The sequence below is a fragment of the Coloeus monedula genome, assembly GCF_965178545.1.
Source record: "Coloeus monedula genome assembly, chromosome: 30".
Lineage (NCBI taxonomy): Eukaryota > Metazoa > Chordata > Aves > Passeriformes > Corvidae > Coloeus > Coloeus monedula.
In genome coordinates this window covers 2,804,999-2,821,709 of record NC_138810.1, presented here as the reverse complement: position 1 = coordinate 2,821,709, position 16,711 = coordinate 2,804,999, and the positions used below count along the sequence as shown (strand labels likewise).

The 16,711-nt window shown below is 54.0% G+C and overlaps 1 protein-coding gene across 2 annotated transcripts in view; it reads left to right on the top strand.

Annotated features, from left to right (window-relative positions):
* SARNP (SAP domain containing ribonucleoprotein) overlaps positions 1-10,156 on the top strand; it is a 33,822-nt gene extending 23,666 nt beyond the window's left edge. For both annotated transcript variants that reach the window (XM_082298996.1, XM_082298995.1), the window contains 2 exons: positions 1,775-1,844; positions 9,671-10,156. In XM_082298996.1, coding sequence (XP_082155122.1) covers positions 1,775-1,816 — 42 coding nt within the window. In that variant the 3' untranslated portion in view covers positions 1,817-1,844; positions 9,671-10,156. The remainder of the gene's footprint in view (positions 1-1,774; positions 1,845-9,670) is intronic.
* Positions 10,157-16,711: the final 6,555 nt, after the last annotated feature.

Sequence of the window (16,711 nt, the reverse complement as noted above, 5' to 3'; positions counted from 1 at the left end):
CCCTGGATTTCAGGGGTTTTCCATGGATTTGAGGCTGGTTTTCCCTGGTTTTAGGGAGTTTTCCAGGGATTTCGGGAAGTTTTCCCAGGATTTCGGGAAGTTTTCCCTGGATCTCAGGGCGTTCCCGTGGCTTTGGGGCTGCTTTTCCATGGATTTAGGGAGTTTCCCAGGATTTAGGCAGTTTTTCCCAGGATTTCGGGAAGTTTTCCCTGGATTTGAGGGTGGTTTTCCATGGATTTGAGGCTGGTTTTCCCAGGATTTAGGCAGTTTTTCCCAGGATTTCGGGAAGTTTTCTCTGGATCTCAGGGCTTTCCCAAGGATTTGGGGCTGCTTTTCCATGGTTTTAGGGAGTTTTCCAGGGATTTCGGGAAGTTTTCCCAGGATTTAGGGAAGTTTTCCCTGGATCTCAGGGCGTTCCCGTGGCTTTGGGGCTGCTTTTCCATGGATTTAGGGAGTTTTCCAGGGATTTCGGGAAGTTTTCCCAGGATTTCGGGAAGTTTTCCCAGGATTTCAGGGGTTTTCCATGGATTTGAGGCTGCTTTTCCATGGTTTTAGGGAGTTTTCCAGGGATTTCGGGAGTTTTTCCCAGGATTTTGGGAAGTTTTCTCTGGATTTCAGGCCTTTCCCAAGGATTTGGGGCTGCTTTTCCCTGGATTTAGGGAGTTTTCCAGGGATTTCGGGAAGTTTTCCCAGGATTTCGGGAAGTTTTCCCTGGATTTCAGGGGTTTTCCATGGATTTGGGGCTGCTTTTCCATGGATTTAGGGAGTTTCCCAGGATTTAGGCAGTTTTTCCCAGGATTTCGGGAAGTTTTCCCTGGATTTCAGGGGTTTTCCATGGATTTGAGGCTGGTTTTCCATGGTTTTAGGGAGTTTTCCCAGGATTTCGGGAAGTTTTCCCAGGATTTCGGGAAGTTTTCTCTGGATCTCAGGGCTTTCCCAAGGATTTGGGGCTGCTTTTCCATGGTTTTAGGGAGTTTTCCCAGGATTTCGGGAAGTTTTCCCAGGATTTCGAGAAGTTTTCTCTGGATCTCAGGGCTTTCCCAAGGATTTGGGGCTGCTTTTCCATGGATTTAGGGAGTTTTCCCAGGATTTTGGGAAGTTTTCCCTGGATTTCAGGGGTTTTCCATGGATTTGAGGCTGGTTTTCCATGGTTTTAGGGAGTTTTCCCTGGATTTCGGGAAGTTTTCCCAGGATTTCGGGAAGTTTTCCATGCATTTCAGGGCGTTCCCGTGGCTTTGGGGCTGCTTTTCCATGGTTTTAGGGAGTTTTCCAGGGATTTCGGGAAGTTTTCCCAGGATTTCGGGAAGTTTTCCCTGGATTTCAGGGGTTTTCCATGGATTTGGGGCTGCTTTTCCATGGTTTTAGGGAGTTTTCCAGGGATTTCGGGAAGTTTTCCCAGGATTTCGGGAAGTTTTCCCTGGATTTCAGGGCGTTCCCGTGGCTTTGGGGCTGCTTTTCCATGGTTTTAGGGAGTTTTCCCTGGATTTAGGGAGTTTTTCCCTGGATTTGGGGCTGCTTTTCCAGGATTGAGCCGTTGATTTCCAGCAATCCCAACTCCATTCCCAAGAATTCCCGAGCCCTTTTCCCAACAATTCCTCCTTCCCAATTCCCCACATTCCAACCCTTCCCTCGGCAATTCCTCTCCGCATTTCCCTGCCCTTCAACCTCGCCCATCCCCCAATTCCCAACCCCAATTCCCAACTTTTTTTCCCGGGATTTCTCCTTTCGTGGATTCACCGGGATTTTCCCACTTTTTGGGCTCTTCCCGATCCAGGCAAAGAAGCGGAAAAGGGCGGAAAGGTTCGGGATCGTCTGAGGCGCCCCGAGCTCCGCGCCCGGCTCAGGTCAGGAGCCCCCTTTTCCCCTCATTCCCGCTTTTCCATGGAATTCCCGCTTTTTCCTTGGATTTCCCCCCCTCATTCCCACTTTTCCATGGAATTCCCTTGGATTTCCCCCCTCATTCCCACTTTTCCATGGAATTCCTGCTTTTTCCTTGCATTTCTCCCCCTCATTCCCGTTTTTTCCATGGAATTCCTGCTTTTTCCTTGGATTTCCCCCCCTCATTCCCTTTTTTCCATGGAATTTCCTTGGATTTCCCGCCTCATTCCCATTTTTCCATGGAATTCCTGCTTTTTCCTTGGATTTTCCCCCTCATTCCCGCTTTTCCTTGGAATTCCCGCTTTTTCCTTGCATTTCCTCCTCTCATTCCCGTTTTTCCATGGAATTCCCGCTTTTTCCATGGAATTCCTGCTTTTCCCTTGGATTTCCCCCCCCCATTCCCACTTTTCCATGGAATTCCCGCTTTTTCCTTGGATTTCCCCCCCTCATTCCCGCTTTTTCCATGGAATTCCCGCTTTTCCATTAAATTCCTGCTTTTTCCTTGGATTTCCCCCCCTCATTCCCATTTTTCCATGGAATTCCTGCTTTTTCCTTGCATTTCTCCCCCTCATTCCCGTTTTTTCCATGGAATTCCTGCTTTTTCCTTGGATTTCCCCCCCTCATTCCCTTTTTTCCATGGAATTTCCTTGGATTTCCCGCCTCATTCCCATTTTTCCATGGAATTCCTGCTTTTTCCTTGGATTTCCTCTCCCCCTCATTCCCGTTTTTCCATGGAATTCCCGCTTTTCCCTTGGATTTCCCCCCCTCATTCCCACTTTTCCATGGAATTCCCGCTTTTTCCTTGGATTTCCTCCTCTCATTCCTGCTTTTTCCATGGAATTCCCACTTTTTCCATGGAATTCCTGCTTTTTCCTTGGATTTCCCCCCCTCATTCCCGCTTTTCCATGGAATTCCCACTTTTCCATGGAATTCCTGCTTTTCCCTTGGATTTCCCCCCCTCATTCCCGCTTTTCCATGGAATTCCCTTGGATTTTCCCCCCTCATTCCCGCTTTTTCCATGGAATTCCCGCTTTTTCCATGGAATTCCCGCTTTTTCCATGGAATTCCCGCTTTTCCCTTGGATTTCCCCCCTCATTCCCGCTTTTTCCATGGAATTCCCTTGCATTTCCCCCCTCATTCCCATTTTTCCATGGAATTCCTGCTTTTCCCTTGCATTTCCCCCCCTCATTCCCACTTTTCCATGGAATTCCCTTGGATTTTCCCCCCTCATTCCCACTTTTTCCATGGAATTCCCTCTTTTTCCTTGGATTTTTCCCCCTCATTCCCTTTTTTCCATGGAATTTCCTTGGATTTCCCGCCTCATTCCCATTTTTCCATGGAATTCCTGCTTTTTCTTTGGGTTTTCCCCCCCTCATTCCCACTTTTCCGTGGAATTTCCTTGGATTTCCCCCCTCATTCCCGCTTTTCCATGGAATTCCCACTTTTCCATTAAATTCCTGCTTTTCCCTTGGATTTCCCCCCTCATTCCCGCTTTTCCATGGAATTCCCACTTTTCCATTAAATTCCTGCTTTTCCCTTGGATTTCTCTCCTCATTCCCATTTTTCCATGGAATTCCCGCTTTTCCATTAAATTCCCGCTTTTTCCTTGGGTTTTCCCCCCCTCATTCCCACTTTTCCATGGAATTCCCTTGGATTTCCCCCCCTCATTCCCGTTTTTCCATGGAATTCCTGCTTTTCCCTTGCATTTCCCCCCTCATTCCCGTTTTTCCATGGAATTTCCTTGGATTTCCCCCCCCTCATTCCCGCTTTTCCATGGAATTCCCTTGGATTTCCCCCCTCATCCACTTTTCCATGGAATTCCCGCTTTTCCCTTGGATTTCCCCCCTCATTCCCGCTTTTCCATGGAATTCCTGCTTTTTCCTTGGGTTTTCTCCCCCTCATTCCCACTTTTCCATGGAATTTCCTTGGATTTTCCCCCCTCATTCCCGTTTTTCCTTGGAATTCCCGCTTTTTCCTTGGATTTCCCTCCCTCATTCCCGCTTTTTCCATGGAATTCCCACTTTTCCCTTGCATTTCCCCTCCCCATTCCCGTTTTTCCATGGAATTCCTGCTTTTTCCTTGGATTTCCCCTCCCCAACAAAAGAATCCTCAGGGAGGGGGGAAGGGGAGGGAGGGAATTCCCAAATGCTGGGGCACAAATCCCAAAGGGCCGGGGGGTGCTGGGATTTGGGGATGTTTTTCCAGGGATTTGGGGATGTTTTTTCCAGGGATTTTGGGGCTCTTTTTCCATGAATTTTGAGGATCTTTTCCAGGGATTTGGGGCTCTTTTTCCAGGGATTTTGGGGCTGTTTTTCCCAGGGATTTTGGGGGTGTTTTTTCCAGGGATTTTGGGGCTCTTTTCCCAGGGATTTGGGGGCTCTAATTCCATGGATTTCGAGGATCTTTTCCCAGGGATTTGGGGCTGTTTTTTCCAGGGATTTGGGGCTGTTTTTTCCAGGGATTTTGGGGGTGTTTTTTCCAGGGATTTTGGGGCTCTTTTCCCAGGGATTTTGGGGCTCTTTTTCCATGAATTTTGAGGATCTTTTCCAGGGATTTGGGGCTGTTTTTCCAGGGATTTGGGGGCTCTAATTCCTTGGATTTCAAGGATCTTTTTCCAGGGATTTTGGGGCTGTTTTTCCAGGGATTTTGGGGCTGTTTTTTCCAGGGATTTTGGGGCTCTTTTTCCAGGGATTTTGGGGCTCTTTTTCCAGGGATTTTGGGGCTCTTTTTCCAGGGATTTTGGGGCTGTTTTTCCCAGGGATTTTGGGGGTGTTTTTTCCAGGGATTTTGGGGCTCTTTCCCCAGGGATTTTGGGGCTCTAATTCCAGGGATTTGGGGGCTCTAATTCCATGGATTTCAAGGATCTTTTCCCAGGGATTTGGGGATGTTTTTTCCCAGGGATTTGGGGATATTTTTTCCAGGGATTTTGGGGCTCTTTTCCCAGGGATTTTGGGGCTCTTTTTCCATGGATTTCGAGGATCTTTTCCCAGGGATTTTGGGGCTCTTTTCCCAGGGATTTTGGGGCTCTTTTTCCAGGGATTTTTGGCTGTTTTCCAGGGATTTTGGGGACTCTTTTTCCTTGGATTTCAAGGATCTTTTCCCAGGGATTTGGGGCTGGTTTTCCAGGGATTTCAGGGTTGTTTTCCCAGGGATTTTGGGCTGTTTTTCCATGGATTTTGGGGCTGTTTTTCCAGGGATTTTGGGGCTCTTTTTCCATGAATTTCGAGGATCTTTTTCCAGGGATTTTGGGGCTCTTTTTCCAGGGATTTTGGGGCTCTTTTTCCAGGGATTTTGGGGCTCTTTTTCCAGGGATTTGGAGCTGTTTTCCAGGGATTTGGGGGCTCTAATTCCATGGATTTCAAGGATCTTTTCCCAGGGATTTGGGGCTATTTTTTCCAGGGATTTTGGGGCTCTTTTCCCAGGGATTTTGGGGCTCTTTTCCCAGGGATTTCGAGGATCTTTTCCCAGGGATTTTGGGGCTCTTTTCCCAGGGATTTGGGGCTGTTTCTCCAGGGACTTTGGGGATGTTTTTCCTTGGATTTTGGGGCTCTTTTCCCAGGGATTTGGGGCTGTTTTCCAGGGATTTTGGGACTCTTTTTCCTTGGATTTCAAGGATCTTTTCCCATGGATTTGGGGCTGGTTTTCCAGGGATTTCAGGGTTGTTTTCCATGGGATTTTTGGCTGGTTTTCCATGGATTTTGGGGCTCTTTTTCCATGAATTTCGAGGATCTTTTTCCTTGGATTTTGGGGCTCTTTTTCCAGGGATTTTTGGCTGTTTTTCCAGGGATTTGGGGGCTCTAATTCCATGGATTTCAAGGATCTTTTCCCCCAAACATTTGGGGATGTTTTTTTCCAGGGATTTTGGGGCTCTTTTTCCCGGGATTTTGGGGCTGTTTTTTCCAGGGATTTTGGGGCTCTTTTTCCATGAATTTTGAGGATCTTTTCCAGGGATTTGGGGCTCTTTTTCCATGAATTTTGAGGATCTTTTCCAGGGATTTGGGGCTGTTTTTCCAGGGATTTGGGGCTGTTTTTCCAGGGATTTGGGGGCTCTAATTCCTTGGATTTCAACGATCTTTTTCCAGGGATTTTGGGGCTGTTTTTCCAGGGATTTGGGGGCTCTAATTCCTTGGATTTCAAGGATCTTTTTCCAGGGATTTGGGGCTGTTTTTCCAGGGATTTGGGGGCTCTAATTCCTTGGATTTCAAGGATCTTTTTCCAGGGATTTTGGGGCTGTTTTTCCAGGGATTTTGGGGCTCTTTTTCCAGGGATTTTGGGGCTCTTTTTCCAGGGATTTCAAGGATCTTTTCCCAGGGATTTGAGGCTGTTTTTTCCAGGGATTTTGGGGCTCTTTTCCCAGGGATTTTGGGGCTGTTTTTTCCATGGATTTTGGGGCTCTTTTTCCATGGATTTCAAGGATCTTTTCCCATGGATTTGGGGCTGTTTTTCCAGGGATTTCAGGGTTGTTTTCCATGGGATTTTTGGCTGGTTTTCCATGGATTTTGGGGCTCTTTTTCCATGGATTTCAAGGATCTTTTCCCAGGGATTTTGGGGCTGTTTCTCCAGGGACTTTGGGGATGTTTTTCCTTGGATTTTGGGGCTCTTTTTCCAGGGATTTGGAGCTCTTTTTCCAGGGATTTGGAGCTCTTTTTCCAGGGATTTGGAGCTCTTTTTCCAGGGATTTTGGGGACTCTTTTTTCCATGGATTTCAAGGATCTTTTCCCAGGGATTTGGGGCTGGTTTTCTATGGATTTTGGGGCTCTTTTCCTAGGGATTTTAGGGCTCTTTTTCCATGAATTTCGAGGATCTTTTCCCAGGGATTTTGGGGCTCTTTTTCCAGGGATTTGGGGGCTCTAATTCCATGGATTTCAAGGATCTTTTCCCAGGGATTTTGGGGCTCTTTTCCCAGGGATTTGGGGCTGTTTTTCCAGGGATTTGGGGGCTCTAATTCCTTGGATTTCAAGGATCTTTTTCCAGGGATTTGGGGCTGGTTTTCCAGGGATTTTGGGGCTCTTTTTCCATGAATTTCGAGGATCTTTTTCCAGGGATTTTAGGGCTCTTTTCCTTGGATTTTGGGGCTGTTTCTCCAGGGATTTTGGGGCTCTTTTTCCAGGGATTTGGGGCTGTTTTTCCAGGAATTTTGGGGACTCTTTTTCCAGGGATTTCAACGATCTTTTCCCAGGGATTTGGGGATGTTTTTTCCAGGGATTTGGGGCTGTTTTTCCAGGAATTTTGGGGACTCTTTTTCCAGGGATTTCAAGGATCTTTTCCCAGGGATTTTTGGCTGTTTTTTCCAGGGATTTTGGGGCTGTTTTTCCAGGGATTTTGGGGATGTTTTTCCATGAATTTCGAGGATCTTTTCCCAGGGATTTTGGGGCTCTTTTCCTTGGGTTTTGGGGCTCTTTTCCCCAGGGGTTTGGGGCTGTTTTTCCAGGGATTTTGGGGACTCTTTTTCCTTGGATTTCAAGGATCTTTTCCCAGGGATTTGGGGCTGTTTTTTCCAGGGATTTGGGGGGCTCTTTTTCCAGGGATTTCAAGGATCTTTTCCCAGGGATTTTTGGCTGGTTTTCCATGGATTTTGGGGCTCTTTTTCCAGGGATTTAGGGGCTGTTTCTCCAGGGATTTTGGAGCTCTTTTTCCAGGGATTTTGGGCTGTTTCCCAGGGATTTGGGGGCTCTAATTCCATGGATTTCAAGGATCTTTTCCCAGGGATTTGGGGCTCTTTTTTCCAGGGATTTTGGGGCTCTTTTCCCAGGGATTTGGGGCTGTTTTTCCAGGGATTTGGGGGATCTAATTCCATGGATTTCAAGGATCTTTTCCCAGGGATTTTGGGGCTCTTTTTCCAGGAATTTTGGGGCTGTTTTTCCATGGATTTTGGGCTGTTTTCCAGGGATTTGGGGGCTCTAATTCCATGGATTTCAAGGATCTTTTCCCAGGGATTTTGGGCTGTTTTTTCCAGGAATTTTGGGGCTCTTTTTCCAGGGATTTTGGGGCTCTTTTTCCATGAATTTCGAGGATCTTTTCCCAGGGATTTTGGGGCTGTTTTTCCAGGGATTTTTGGCTGTTTTTCCAGGGATTTTGGGGACTCTTTTTCCTTGGATTTCAAGGATCTTTTCCCAGGGATTTGGGGCTGGTTTTCCAGGGATTTCAGGGTTGTTTTCCCAGGGATTTTTGGCTGTTTTTCCATGGATTTTGGGGCTCTTTTTCCAGGGATTTTGGGGCTCTTTTTCCATGAATTTCGAGGATCTTTTTCCAGGGATTTGGGGCTGTTTTTTCCAGGGATTTGGGGCTGTTTTTTCCAGGGATTTTGGGGCTCTTTTCCCAGGAATTTTGGGGCTGTTTTTTCCAGGGATTTGGGGGCTCTAATTCCATGGATTTCAAGGATCTTTTCCCGGGGATTTTGGGGCTCTTTTTCCAGGGATTTTGGGGCTGTTTTTCCATGGATTTTGGGCTGTTTTCCAGGGATTTGGGGGCTCTTTTTCCATGGATTTCAAGGATCTTTTCCCAGGGATTTGAGGCTGTTTTTTCCAGGGATTTTGGGGCTCTTTTCCCAGGGATTTTGGGGCTCTTTTTCCATGAATTTCGAGGATCTTTTCCCAGGGATTTGGGGATTTTTTTTCCAGGGATTTTTGGCTGTTTTCCAGGAATTTTGGGGACTCTTTTTCCTTGGATTTCAAGGATCTTTTCCCAGGGATTTGGGGCTGGTTTTCCAGGGATTTCAGGGTTGTTTTCCATGGGATTTTTGGCTGGTTTTTCCATGGATTTTAGGGCTCTTTTTCCATGAATTTCGAGGATCTTTTCCCAGGGATTTGCAGTTGTTTTTCCAGGAATTTGGGGCTCTTTTCCCAGGGATTTTTGGCTGTTTTCCCAGGGATTTGGGGCTGTTCTTCCATGGATTTCAAGGATTTTTCCCGGGGATTTTGAGGATCTTTTCCCAGGGATTTTGGGGATGTTCTTCCAGGGATTTTGGGGCTTTTTCGAGGGATTTTGGGGCTCTTTTCCCCAGGGATTTTGGGGCTCTTTTCCCCAGGGGTTTGGGGCTGTCTTTCCATGGATTTTGGGGTTCTTTTCCCAGGATTTGAGGGCTCTTTTTTGCAGGGATTTTGGGGCTGTTTTTTTCCATGGATTTCAAGGATCTTTTTCGAGGGATTTTGGGTTCTTTTCCCAGAGATTTTGGGACTCTTCCCAGAGATTTGGGGGGGTCTTTTTCCCCAGGGATTTGGGGCAGGTTTTCCAGGGATTTGGGGGGTTCTTTTTCCATGGATTTTGGGGCTGTTTTTCCATGGATTTTGGGGCTGTTCTTCCAGGGATTTCAAGGATCTTTTTCGAGGGATTTTGGCGCTCTTTTCCCAGGGGTTTTGGGGCTCTTTTCCTAGGGATTTTTGGTTGTCTTTCCATGGATTTTGGGGCTCTTTTCCCAGGGATTTTGGGGCTCTTTTTCCATGGATTTCAAGGATTTTTCCCAGGGATTTCAAGGATCTTTTCCCAGGGATTTGGGGGTTCTATTTCCAGAGATTTTGGGGCTCTTTTTCCAGGAATTTTGGGGCTCTTTCCCCAGGGATTTCAAGGATCTTTTCCCAGGGATTTCAGGGCTCTTTTCCCATGGAATTTTGGGGGAAAAATCATTGGGAAATCCCTGCCTGGGGCCCCCTTTCCTCCTCGGATTTGGGGGCATTTCCGGAGCAGCTCTGCTGGGAATCACGGGATCCCAATCCCGGGGGATTTTTTGGGATCTTCCCAGGCCTCATTCCCGAGGAATCAGAGCAGGAATTCCAGGGATTTCTCGCCTTTCCAGGTGGGCGTTGCCTGAACCCTTCCCCAGTTGAAGACTCCCAGGATTTGCCATTCCCAGCGGGAATCTCGGGAATTTTATCCCGGAGCTTTGGGAGCGGCGGGGCCGGGGCCATTCCCAGAATTCTGGAGCCCTTCCCGGAATTCCAGGGGCCATTCCCGGCTAAGAGATTCTATTTTTTTGGGAATTCTCCAAACTCCTCCTTTTCCCTGGGCGTTTCCCAGCCTCGGGAATTTCGGAGACCCCCGGGAAATTCCTGGGATGCTCCTTCCCATCCCGGAAATCCTCGGGATCCAGGGACATCCCGGTGTCCCGGTGGCTCCCTGGCTCCTCCCTCATTCCCAGTTTTTCCCAGTTTTCCCCAGTTTTTCCCGGCATTCCGGCCGCTGCCGGGTTTTGTATTCCCAGTTTTTTCTATTTTCCCGGTTTTTCCCTCGGAAGGTTCGAGCGCTGCCTTTCATCCCGGATTTCCCAATAAAACTCTTCCCTTTTCCAAGGAAATCCCAAGTTTTTTTCCAGGGGTTTGGATGTGGGGTCAGAGCTGGGGAGGGGGAAAAGCCCCGGAATTCCCTCCTTTCCTGGGGTATTCCCGAGGTTTTCCAGGAATTCCTGGCATTATCCACATTTTTCCAAGGATTTCCAGGATTTCCTGAGCTTTTCCAGGCATTCCTGAGGTTATCCAGGGCTTCCCAAAGTTATCCAGGAATTCCTGAGATTTTCCAGGGATTCCCGAGGTTTTCCAGGTGTTCTTGGGGTTATCCTGGAATTCCTGAGGTTTTCCAAGATTTCCTGAGCTTATCCTGGAATTCACGAGGTTATCCAGGGCTTCCCAAAGTTATCCAGGAATTCCTGAAATTTTCCTGGAATTCCTGAGCTTTTCCACGTGTTCCTGGGGTTTTCCAGGGATTCCCAAGGTTTTCCAGGCGTTCTTGAGGTTATCCAGGAATTCCTGAGCTTTTCCTGGAATTCCTGAGCTTTTCCAGGGTTTCCTGAGTTTATCCTGGGCTTCCCAACGTTTTCCAGGATCTCCTGAGGTTTTCCAGGTGTTCCTGGGGTTATCCTGGAATTCCTGAGGTTTTCCAGGATTTCCTGAGCTTATCCTGGAATTCACGAGGTTATCCAGGGCTTCCCAAGGTTATCCAGGAATTCCCGAGCTTTTCCAGGGCTTCCCAAAGCTTGCCAGGAATTCCTGAGCTTATCCTGGAATTCACGAGGTTATCCAGGGCTTCCCAAAGTTTTCCAGGAATTCCCGAGCTTTTCCAGGTGTTCCTGGGCTTTTCCAGGGCTTCCCAAAGTTCTCCAGGAATTCCCGAGCTTTTCCAGGTGTTCCTGGGCTTTTCCAGGGCTTCCCAAAGTTCTCCAGGAATTCCCGAGCTTTTCCAGCTCCATTCCCGGCTCCGTCCCCTCCGTCCCTCCCTGAGGACGATTCTCCCCCAAGCCCGGGGGGTCCCTGTGGGGCTCTTTTGGGGTGACCCCAAAACCAATCCCGGGACCCTTCGGGGCTCTTGGAACGGGATCCATCCCCAGGATTTGCCACGTCCCGGGCTGGGAGATCCCGGAGCTCCCTCGTCCCCCCCCTTTCCCCGCTCTGTCCCGGCTCGTTGCCAGCGCTGGCGGCGCGGTGGCCCCGGGCCAGCGCGTGGAGCGCGGCCAAGCCCCGGGCCCGTTAATGACCGCGGCCGCTCCGGGAGCCGCCGGCGCCGTGGGTGGGCGCCCGAATGGCCCCGGCCTCGTTTGTGCCCGGGGCCGACTCGCCCGGGGGCTCCCAATTAGGTCAGGGGCAGCGGGGCCGGGAGCGGGGAACGGAGGAGAGCGGAGAGGGGAACGGGGAGAGGGGAACGGGGGAGAGGGGAACGGGGGAGAGGGGAAGGGGAACGGGGAGAGGGGAACGGGGGAGAGGGGAACGGGGAGAGGGGAGAGGGGAACGGGGAGAGGGGAACGGGGAGAGGGGAGAGGGGAACGGGGGAGAGGGGAACGGGGAGAGGGGAACGGGGAACGGGGGAGAGGGGAACGGGGAGAGGGGAGAGGGGAACGGGGGAGAGGGGAACGGGGAGAGGGGAACGGGGAGAGGGGAACGGGGGAGAGGGGAACGGGGAGAGGGGAACGGGGAACGGGGGAGAGGGGAACGGGGAGAGGGGAACGGGGGAGAGGGGAACGGGGAGAGGGGAGAGGGGAACGGGGGAGAGGGGAACGGGGAGAGGGGAGAGGGGAACGGGGGAGAGGGGAACGGGGAACGGGGGAGAGGGGAACGGGGAGAGGGGAGAGGGGAACGGGGGAGAGGGGAACGGGGAGAGGGGAACGGGGAGAGGGGAGAGGGGAACGGGGAGAGGGGAACGGGGGAGAGGGGAACGGGGCCGGGGAGCGAAGCGGGCCCGGAGGAGCGGGGCCAGAGCTGGACAGTGGGGACACGGCCAGAGCTGGACAGTGGGGATGTGGCCAGAGCCGGACAGTGGGGATATGGCCAGAGCCGGACATTGGGGATGTGGCCAGAGCCGGACAGTGGGGACGCGGCCAGAGCCGGACAGTGGGGATGTGGCCAGAGCCGGACAGTGGGGATATGGCCAGAGCCGGACATTGGGGATGTGGCCAGAGCCGGACAGTGGGGATGTGGCCAGAGCCGGACAGTGGGGACACGGCCAGAGCTGGACAGTGGGGATGTGGCCAGAGCCGGACAGTGGGGATATGGCCAGAGCCGGACATTGGGGATGTGGCCAGAGCCGGACAGTGGGGATATGGCCAGAGCCGGACAGTGGGGCCGTGGCCGGAGCCGGACATTGGGGCCGTGACCAATGGCAGGGCCTGGGACTGGCTGACCCAGCTGGAGCCACATCCCCGTGTCCAGTCCCTGTGTCCAGTCCCCGTGTCCAGTCCCCGTGTCCAGTCCTCGCTTGGGCCAGAAGGTTCCCTGGCCCTGTGGCCACTGAAGGGTCACTGCCCGCCCTGTCCCCCCCTCGGTGTCACCCCCGTGTCCCCTCGGGCCGGCCCTAATTAGCCGGGGACATTCCCGGCATAGCTGCAGCCCCTAATGAGGCTCCATAAAGCCGCCCCCGGGCGCGGCTGCCGCGGCTCTTGGGGCCGCTTGTAAAAATCCCCCTTTAATAAAAATCCCCCTTTAATAAAAATCCCCCTTTAAAGATCCCCCTTTAATAAAAATCCTTCTTTAATAAAAATCCCCCTTTAAAGATCCCCCTCTAATAAAAATCCCCCTTTAAAGATCCCCCTTAAAATCCCCTTTTAAATAATTCCCGTTTAAAATCCGCTTCCGATTTCACAGCCGGGGGGGCCGGGACTGGGGGTGCAGGGGGGGCCCGGAGTCGCTGCTGCCACGGGGAGCGTCCCTGTCCCGGTCCCCGTCCCCGTCCCTGTCCCGGTCCCTGTCCCCGTCCCCGTCCCTGTCCCTGTCCCGAGCATCCCCAGCCCCGTCCTGTGTCTCCATCCCGTGGATCCCATCCCATCTCATCCCATCCCATGGATCCCATTGATCCCATAAATCCCATCCCATGGATCCCATAGATCCCATCCCATGGATCCCACTGATCCCACTGATCCCATAAATCCCATCCCATGGATCCCATAAATCCCATCCCATGGATCCCATAAATTCCATCCCATGGATCCCATAAATCCCATCCCATGGATCCCATAAATTCCATCCCATGGATCCCATACATCCCATTGATCCCATAAATCCCATCCCATGGATCCCATAAATCCCATCCCATGGATCCCATGGATCCCATCGATCCCATAAATCCCATCCCATGGATCCCATAAATCCCATCCCATGGATCCCATTGATCCCATCCCACTGCATCCTGTCCCATCCTTGTCCCCATTCCCATCCCATCCCACTGATCCCATCGGTTCCCATCGATCCCATCCCATTGATCCCATAAATCCCATCCCATTCACCCCACCCTGCCCCATCCCATCACGCCGGGAGGGTGGGAAAAATGAGAAGCATCAGGAAAACCTTTCTGATGTCCCCGTGCCCGCTGTCCCCGTGCCCGATATCCCCGTGCCCGATATCCCCGTGCCCGCTGTCCCCGTGCCCGATATCCCTGTGCCCAGAGCTGTCCCACAGACCCAGGAGCGCGGCTGTTGCCACCGTGCCAATGCGGGGTCCCCTCTGGTCACCCCTGTGCCAGTGCGGGGTCCCCTCTGTCCCCTCTGGTCACCCCTGTGCCAATGCGGGGTCCCCTCTGTCCCCTCTGGTCACCCCTGTGCCAATGCGGGGTCCCCCCTCTGTCCTCTCTGGTCACCCCTGTGCCAATGCGGGGTCCCCTCTGGTCACCCCAGTGCGGGGTCCCCCCTCTGTCCCCTCTGGTCACCCCTGTGCCAATGCGGGGTCCCCTCTGTCCCCTCTGGTCACCCCTGTGCCAATGCGGGGTCCCCCCTCTGTCCCCGGGGCTGTCGCCGCCCCCCCGGCCCCGCTGCCACCCCCGGGGCTGCCACCGGTCCCTTCTCCGCCCTCCCAGCCCCCCAGAGGTGCCAAAGGTGCCAATGTCCCCCCCCCTTGGTGCCACCCCCGGGCCCATCGCCAGGTCCCCCCCGGGACGGAGCTGCGGGCTCGGAACTCTCGGATCATTTTTCTCTCTCTCTCTCTCTCTCTCTTTGTTTTTTTTTTTTGGGGTGGTTTTTTTGGTTTGTTTTTTTTTTTTTTTTTGGAACATTTTTAATTTTTTTTGGAATTTTTTTTAGATTTTCTTTTATATTTTTGCTGTTCAAGTGCTGAGTTCGGCCCCGCCATGAGCCCCCACCCCCTCCCCTCCTCCCCCCGGGACCCCCTCCCGGGACCCCCCCGGAGCGACAGAACGAGGAACAAAAACAACGAACGGACGAACAGAAAAGGAACCGAAGACGTCACGCACAGCCCGAGACGGGAAATAATTAGAATAATTATAATAATTATAATAATAAAATATCGGGGGGCCGCCACCCCCCCGCCACCCCCCTGCCTGTGTGGCACCAGTCAGCCACGGGTACTGGGACCAGTCAGCCACGGGTACTGGGAGCAGCGCTGCCTGCTGCGGGGGGACTGGTGCAGTGGCTGGAGGTAACTGGTCCCAGTGCTGAACTGGTCCCAGTGCCTGGGGGTAACTGGTCCCAGAGCCCGGGTTTGACTGGTCCCAGTGCCTGGAGCTGGTGGGTTCCAGTGCCCAGTGCTGAACTGGTCCCAGTGCCTGGGGGTAACTGGTCCCAGAGCCTGGGTTTGACTGGTCCCAGTGCCTGGGGGTAACTGGTCCCAGAGCCCGGGTTTGACTGGTCCCAGTGCCTGGAGCTGGTGGGTTCCAGTGCCCAGGGCTGAACTGGTCCCAGTGCCTGGGGGTAACTGGTCCCAGTGCTCCAGGCCTGACTGGTTCCAGTATCTGGAGACAACTGGTCCCAGTGCCTACGGGTGACTGGTCCCAGTGCCCATTCCAGTGCCCAGTGCTGACTGGTTCCGGTGCCTGGGGGTGACTGGTCCCAGAGCCCAGTGCTGGTGGGTTCCAGTGCCCATTCCAGTGCCCAGCGCTGACTGGTCCCAGTGCCTGGGGGTGACTGGTCCCAGTGCCTGGAGCTGGTGGGTCCCAGAGCCCAGTGCTGAACTGGTCCCAGTGCCTGCGGGTAACTGGTCCCAGTGCCCAGCCCTCCCCTTCAGTGCCACCTGCCTGTGCCAGCCCCCCGGGGCCTCGCGGGGCTTTTCAGGCTCAGGGACCGCGGGTTTCGGGGCTCCATGGCCCCGCCAGGGCCGGGCCCTTCCCAGTCCCTTCCCAGTCCCTTCCCAGTTCCCTCCCAGCGGCTTCTGGTCCTTTCCAGGAGCGGCTGTGCCAGAGCGGGGCGGGCCTTGCCCGTGGCCGTGCCCGGCGGAGCCCTCGGGACCGGGCAAAACATTCCCGGGAGCGGCTCCTGCGGGCCCTTGGGCACCGGGGCTGTGCCCTGCCCCCCCCCGCCAGCCCCGGAGCCCCCCAAGGCACTGCCGGGCAGGGACAGGGGCTGCCCCGACCCCCGACCCCCGCATTGGCACCCCTGGAGGAGCCTCGGTGACCCAGCGGCCACCACGAGAGGCTGCTGGCCACCAGCGAGGGGCTACTAGCCACGGGGCCGGCCTGTGCCTCGTTTGGTGGGGGGGGGGGGAGCTGGGGGGATCCGGACCCTCCTGTGCCTCCCCCCCCCCCCCTTTCCTGGCAACCCCCGGCCGTCGCCACCCCCGTCCCCTCGCCACCGCCGGCGCCATCGGGGCGGTGACACCGGGGCGAGTGGCACCCAGCCTGGCACCAGGGGCCCCTTAAGTGCTGCGGCGCCAGGAGGGGGGGGCCGGGGGCTTCTCCTCGTCCTCGTAAGCGCTTCGGGGCTCCGCGGAAGCTGTCGCGGAGCCGGCGACAAGTGCTAAACATCCCGAGTGTCCCCGGCCGCCCGGCGCCGGCCCTTAAGTGCTACGCGGGTGCGGGGCCGCTCCCCGCCCGGAGCCCCCTCCGGCACCCTGGGGATAAGTGCTGGGGCCGGGGGCTGCGGGGGCTTCTCCCCCTCCTGGAGCCGCCGTTCCCAGCCCGGGTGGGGGCAGCGGCCGCTCCGGCGCCGGGGTCGGGCCCCTCTTGCATCACTCGGGGCCGAGAGGGAACCGCAGGAGCCGCGGCGGAGCCTCGGGAACGCGGGGGGGGTTCGTTCTCACGTGAAACAAATAATTAAAAAAAAACCAAAAAAAAAAAAAAAACAACAAAACAAAACAAAACAAAACCCCTCCGAGGGCAGCGGGAGGCGAATGTGCGGCGTAAGCGGAATTTCAGCCCCAGCCGGAGCCTCCCAACAATTCTGGTGTCGCCTCCGGGTGACCCCCGGGCCGCCGGACCGCCCTCACCCCCCGGCGGAGCGCCGGGGCCCCGGGGCCGGTGCCAGGGCTGGATCCAAAGCCCGGGCGGAGGCTCCGTCCCCTCTCCAGCCGTCCTTGTCTGGGGGTCCCGGGGGGAGGTGGGGGGGGGGTCTCCGGGCTGGAGCGGCCCCTCCGGAGCCGGCCCCGGGTGCGAGGGGAGGGAGCGGGGCGAGCGCCGGCCGGGAGGGTGATTA